Source organism: Sinocyclocheilus grahami, unplaced genomic scaffold, assembly GCF_001515645.1.
Source record: "Sinocyclocheilus grahami isolate Dianchi unplaced genomic scaffold, SAMN03320097.WGS_v1.1 scaffold14.1, whole genome shotgun sequence".
NCBI lineage: Eukaryota > Metazoa > Chordata > Actinopteri > Cypriniformes > Cyprinidae > Sinocyclocheilus > Sinocyclocheilus grahami.
In genome coordinates, this window is record NW_015505193.1 from 662,700 (window position 1) to 669,399 (window position 6,700).

Consider the following 6,700-nt stretch of genomic DNA (forward strand, 5'->3'; position numbering starts at 1 on the left):
TATACACAATATATACATTATTTTTAGAAAATACTAAAAACCGAAAAGAAAAATAATTAAAAAAAATAAAACCTACCAAATGTAACATTATTAACAGTACTGTTGAACACAGAATGAATATTCATTGATATGTAAATATGCACAGTCATATTTAAATGTTCTTATAGTTCTGACATCATAATGGTGACATTTTGAATTCAGCTGTTTATTTCATGTTCATATTTTCATATTTTAAAGATCTGGCTTCTTACTAAAATGTACTGTTCTGTGTTACTCGGGTCAGTTGTTTCCACACACATCCAGCAAATCTGTCTATGAAACCCTTATATTTCCAAATGTGCCTCTTTTCATGCAGCATGCGCAATTTTTCTGCCTAATATCCATAACTGGTCTGTGTGGACTGGGTTATGGGTGGATTGTATTATGAACATTAGATTACGGTGACACAGCACATCAAACTTCTTTTGTATCAGAAGAGCGAGGAAAATCCTGTTTTCCATGAAATGTCCCCTCAACGCAATACGTGTTGTCCACAAATACTCACTACACTGATTTGTGTGGACACAAATATTGAAAGCATTTAAATGAGAAGCATCACTGATGAGATGTGCATTTCTTTTCTTCCTGAATTTATTTCAAGACAAGCCCCATCTACACAAGTGTTTAATTGTGACAGGCAGCAGAGGCATCCATTTGTATGTGTCTGCAGGCATGTGTGTGTGTGTGTAACCTCAGTCAGTAACATTGAGGTGATAATTTTCTAATGGCTGTGCTGCCAGCTAGATCATCACTAAAATCCACTCACAGAATTTTAAATATCCTGATTAAAAAGGCAGTATAATTGGTTGTATTTAGATGATTAGGTGTTGAGTCTTTCTCAAGAGAAAATTGTGTGTGTGTGTGTGTGTTGAGGAGTGATGGAAGGTTTGTATTTCAATTGAACTTTGGCTAAGCCCCATCTAAAAGAAGTCGTATTATGCTTTTTCACTGATTAAAAAGGCAGTATAATTGGTTGTATTTAGATGATTAGGTGTTGAGTCTTTCTCAAGAGAAAATTGTGTGTGTGTGTGTGTTGAGGAGTGATGGAAGGTTTGTATTTCAATTGAACTTTGGCTAAGCCCCATCTAAAAGAAGTCGTATTATGCTTTTTCACTTTTTTTTTTACTTTAGTTAGTGTGTAATGTTGCTGTTTGAGCATAAAAAGTCCACTCTAAAGGGACATATTCTCATTAACAGAAAACACATTTCAAGAACTACAACAAACAGCTCATTCGGACTACAGCACTCCTCTTCTGGATGTTGTGAAGTCACAATGTCACTCATTTAAATAATTCCCGCTGCGCTAGAGACCATAGACTGTAAAAAAAAAATAGACAAATAAACAAAACATTGTAATGGCAAAATTGACACCATCGTTAATATTTACAGCTGAGCAGATTAAAATAGGAGCCCTTTAAAAACATTACTGACACAATCATGCCTTGGCAACTGTTGCCATCTGTCATGTTTTTTCATATTGAAAAAGGCTTTTTCTCTGCAAATTATCAATTAAAATAATTAAAATTCTGTTGATAGAAAGCTCCAGTTCATTCCTATGGGATGTTCAGTAAGTGAGCATTGGCCTTCAAGACCGTCAAGCAGCACTTTCATCATGGATTACACTACAAGAGCAGGGGGAACGAGTACTTCACTAAGAGGCTGAAAGACACACTGAGAAAAAGTGTGAGGTTAGCTTTGTTATGTGCTCTGTGTAAGCGGGGTTTCACTTATATGCCATCTCCAGTTAAAGATTTACTTCAGCATGAATGAAACCTTGTGTGTGTGTGTACAATACACAGCACACGCCTACATTGTTGCTTATTGATTTATGGAATTCATGGAGTATCACACAATTACCCACCTGGCTTTTTGCACACCTTGCACATTCGATAAACACACATACACAGACTCATACACACACTGCTTTTAAACTGCAGTATCCTAGCAACTACAATGCTGAAGGACTTACATGTGACTCTATATGTTTTTAGGGTGTCTAGTGTGGTCACCACATGTAATGCATTGTGTTTCTTCAGTTAGTGTAGAATATCACTGGATGAATCAGTTTCCGGTCGAACACAATGTTCTGCACCGTCTCAGATGGTCACTGGTCATTCAACTCACGCCACAGAATATTTCATCTATCAGTTTTCCCTCTGCAAGCTTATTTCCGAAAGGAAAAAGATGCTTGAATGCTTGCTGAGATCACATTCATGCACACACCACCACACATCTCAATTGGAATGGACCATAGACTTCTATTGTTTTTATATAGTGTAAAGTTAATTATAACTATTTCCATAAATGTAAAATTTTTGCATTTTCAGAATTAAAGAAATAAACAGTGTTTGCTTGATATAAATGATTTTCCAATTTATGCAAATTCCATCAATTACTAACTTGATTTATTTATTTATTCATTCATTGTTATTTTTTAATCCAGGTATTATCATCTAGGATGTTAGCTAACTTTTATGGGGATCTATGTCTGATCAACAGAAATGTGTGTTCATGAGATGATAATTAATGTCTCGCTCTGTCTCTCTTTCTCTCTCAGTGTTAAGTATAGGAGAAGGGGGTTTCTGGGAAGGGACGGTGAAAGGAAGAACCGGGTGGTTTCCTGCAGACTGTGTGGAGGAGGTACAGATGAGACAGTTTGATCCACGACTTGGTAAGAAGTGGCACACAAATACACATTTGCATACAAATAGTGCTGGGCAATATATTAAATATGTATACTGTATTAAATATTATTCTGTTGGCAATATAAAATCAACCAACATTATGAGAATTGTGATTAATTTAACATGTTTTTTGCCTTTAGAACTGTGCCGGTATACTAGTTTTGCACCCGCAACTTGTTTGATTCATTTCTGTGAATCGGTTCTTTAAAGTATCAATTTCATTAAATCAGTTCAAAATGATTCATACTCAAGAATTTAGCTTTAAATTGCCTTAAAATGTGGTCATTTATATTATATTGTTATATAATACTTTTATTGTGGTAAATGTTATATTTATAGATTATACTATATTTTATGGCATTTTACTGCATTTATTGTAGTTGCTCCAATAATTTTGAATCTAAATGATGAAATGATGGTTCAAAATCAAATGTTTTACTTTGATATTTGTGCATTTGGCAGGTTCATTTATTCAAAGTGACTTACTTTGCATTCAAGCTATAATTTTTTTTCTATTCATGGATTTTCTAGAAACATACACTCTAAAAAAAAAGCTGGGTTACACAACTTTTGGGTTAAGATTTTAATGTAAAAATTTAACCCAGTGGTTGGGTTAGTCCATATTTGACCAAAAGTTGGGTTGAAACAATCCAACATTTTTTAGTGTACAACTCTCGACTGTCTACACGCTGGGTTACACAACTTTTGGGTTAAGATTTTAATGTAAAAATTTAACCCAGTGGTTGGGTTAGTCCATATTTGACCAAAAGTTGGGTTGAAACAATCCAACATTTTTTAGAGTGTACAACTCTCGACTGTCTACACGACTAAATTTGTTTGCTCACATTCATGGTTTTCAACAGTACAGTATGTCTGTAGATAAAAACTCATAATCATATGATCCACACAAATAGTCCTCTCTCCATGTGTTTTACTCTCTGCTGTCTGTTCGATATTTCTCTCTCTCTCCCTCTCTCTCTTTCTCTGTTTGCTGTTTTTGGAGGTGTTTGTCATTTTTAGGGCCATGTATTGAGATCAGGCAGGCAGGCCAGTGTCTATACTAAACATCCCATTTAAATGCATTGTGAGAGTGTGAGAAAGAGAGATGAAAAATTCCCACACACCTTTTCTGACTTGGCACGTGACCAATAATTCAAACACGCACACATAGAGAAACAGGTTAAAGGAGAGCTCAGAGTGATGTATTGCCTCCATCCTTTGAGAGCTTTCTAGAAATGAAAGATCTAATGATGCCAGGAAACCACTGGCAAGCCCCTGTAGATATGTCTCCTGTAGAGCACCAGGGTGTTTTCCCATTAGAAGAGACTGGTTATATAGCAGAATCCTTCCGTTTTCACCATTTTATATATGTATAAATTGGCAGATCGGCGAGTTTGTTTCTGATACTCTGAAGGAGCATGTGTTTAGGATTACTATTTAAAAACCACAGATTTATAAATACAGGCCTGATGTTTTGTTTAATATTAGCTTGCCAGCCTGAAAAGTGGACATTCAGATGAGGGATTTTAATAATGTCTTGAGACATCAGCCATCTTTGAAAAAGATTTGTAGAATATAGTTGGCTGTAGTATGTTAGACTGAAAGCTATATGCTACGTTTATAAGATTGTTGTTGTAGAATGAGATAATCCAAAAAAAAAACAAAAAAAAAACATTGATAATAATAAGAAATGTTTGTTGAGTAAATCAGCATATTAGGATCATGTGACACTGAGGACTGGAGTAATGATGCTGACATTTCGGCATTGCATCATAGGAATAAATTACATTTTAAAATTCATCCCAATAAAAAACTGTTATTTTAAATTGTAGTAAAATTTCAATTTTTTTTCTGTTTTTACTGTATTTTCGATCAAATACATGCATCCAATACATGAGCATACAATAATTATTTTTTAAAAATCATACCGACCCCAAGCATTCTGTTTGAGCAATAGTGAATGTATAAGAGGCTTTCATAATTGTATTTCTTCATGTGTGTGTGAGAGCCTTAACGCTGATAGTTTCTCCCCTCTCATTTCCTTTAGTTTCATTAGAAAAGAGCATCGATTCTCCTGAAAACAAACATTGTAACAACCAGTAAGATCCCTTGAGACCACACTTAATTTGTATTTGGTCTAATTTTTCCCATTAGAATAAAATGAACAGTTTCTCTCCTTTTTTGCTTCAGATCACATGTATTGTATACACGGACACACACACACACATTTGCAAACACAGCGCTATTGCATTTTCCAATTTATGACTTCTTTCTAATGGAGGAAGCACTGTTTGTTTTGCCGTCTACATCCTCTTTTATGGGCATCTGTGTGCAAATAACTTTGAAGTATGTGCCGATATAGTGATTTTCATTGTACACGGGGCAAATCTACACACACCCTATGGAGTCCTTTTAGATCAATTTAAAAATATATTTTTTCTAATTTAAGAGGGGTTTGTATGTTTAAAACCAACATACAAAATCTCTGCTAGAAAAACAAGAATTTGTGTAATTGGACCTTTAACTTAGTTATTACCTGTTTCCTTATTACCCTGCTGGTAGAAGTTGTAACTACACCATTCGGACCCAAAAGATGCAATTTGGTGCAGATGCTGTTATTTATATTGACAAAAATTGACATGAGAACTCCATCTCTGCAACTGCTGTGAGTTTGACTCATTTATAATGTGCATGTAAAAATGCAACAGGCATCAAATATCTTCCCAAGTTTGTAATGAGTAATGACAAAAGAGAAGCATTTCGAAAGAGAAGTTTCCATGCGAAAAAATGAAAGCCCTATGAAAAAATAAATATTAGTATTCTAATTGTACTTTATTGATTTGTTTAATTTTTATAATTTTATTAAATAAATACAAATTAAGTAAATAATAATTATATAAGTAACTAAAAATAAAATAAAATTAAATGAAAATTGCAATTAGATGTGTTTCCCCAATTTGTTTTGCCTGTTTTTTTTATGAAATAAATGCAGTTTAATGGCTGGTCAATTTTCTCAAGTCATCAGCCATTGGCAGGTGTGGCAAACTGTAAGTTTTAGACCCTGGTTACAAGCTATCCTGCTATCCTTGGCATGCTAACAAGCAGCTTTCTCCTGGTATTCCAGTGCTGTTTGAGTGTGTTTCAGCACCAACTGTGGTGGACAGCTCCCTGACGTCAGGAAACTGGAGACTAGTCCAGAACTGTAGCGCTTCACTGTATGGCAGATGCACTGTGAAGTGTGTGTGTGTGTGTGTGTGTGTGTCTACATCTGCACTCTCCAATCTCTAGTATCTCTGCTCTAAAGCTGGTAACACTAGGCTGTCTGTAATAGAATTGCATAATGCTGCTTATGAGAGTGTGTTGCTGTGTCATTGTCCAGACACTCGTCACAAGCTATCGGTCAATTAAACAATGTGTGAAGACAGACCTGTCATCTGTCCATCTCTATCAAGACCCGCAAGAGTGAAAATGAGCGTGTGTGTGTGTCTTGTGTTAGTGTTTATCCAGCAATAACAGATGAAAGCTCTTTGACAGTGGAGGCAATATGTTTCGCCTCAGTGAAGCGATGAAGACAGCGCTGTGTACAATTAACTTACCCAAACAAATCCCTTTATGTGCTCTGACTGTGTGTGTGTGTGTGTGTGTGTGTGTGTGTGTGTACGTGTGTGTGTGTGTGAGTGAGTGAGTGAGTGAGTGAGTGTGTATGCACACATATGCATGTGTGTTTAGTTGTGCATGTCCACAAATGAGTGTGTTTGCATGTGTGTGTGTGTTTGTGATTTAACATCGATTACTGAAATGATTTCAGTCATGCATGTCATATTCTGAAGCCTGAATTAATGTTCATTCAGATTTCTCTCTGAACTCACTGCTGTGTCGTGACTCGAGTGACATCAGTCTCATTCTCTTGAGCTCTCTACTCCTCTCTCTCTTTCTTCTTTGCTTCTTTTCATCCCTCATTCTCTGTAGTTGACCTC

General features: G+C 35.6%; 1 protein-coding gene across 6 annotated transcripts in view; it reads left to right on the forward strand.

Annotated features, from left to right (window-relative positions):
* LOC107599926 (SH3 and multiple ankyrin repeat domains protein 3-like) overlaps positions 1-6,700 on the forward strand; it is a 78,058-nt gene that overhangs the window by 33,031 nt on the left and 38,327 nt on the right. For all 6 annotated transcript variants that reach the window (XR_001610718.1, XM_016291662.1, XM_016291672.1 and 3 more), the window contains one exon: positions 2,597-2,710. Coding sequence is in view for 5 of the 6 variants with exons in the window: in XM_016291662.1 (XP_016147148.1) it covers positions 2,597-2,710 (114 nt within the window). In the remaining variant the exon portion in view is untranslated. The remainder of the gene's footprint in view (positions 1-2,596; positions 2,711-6,700) is intronic.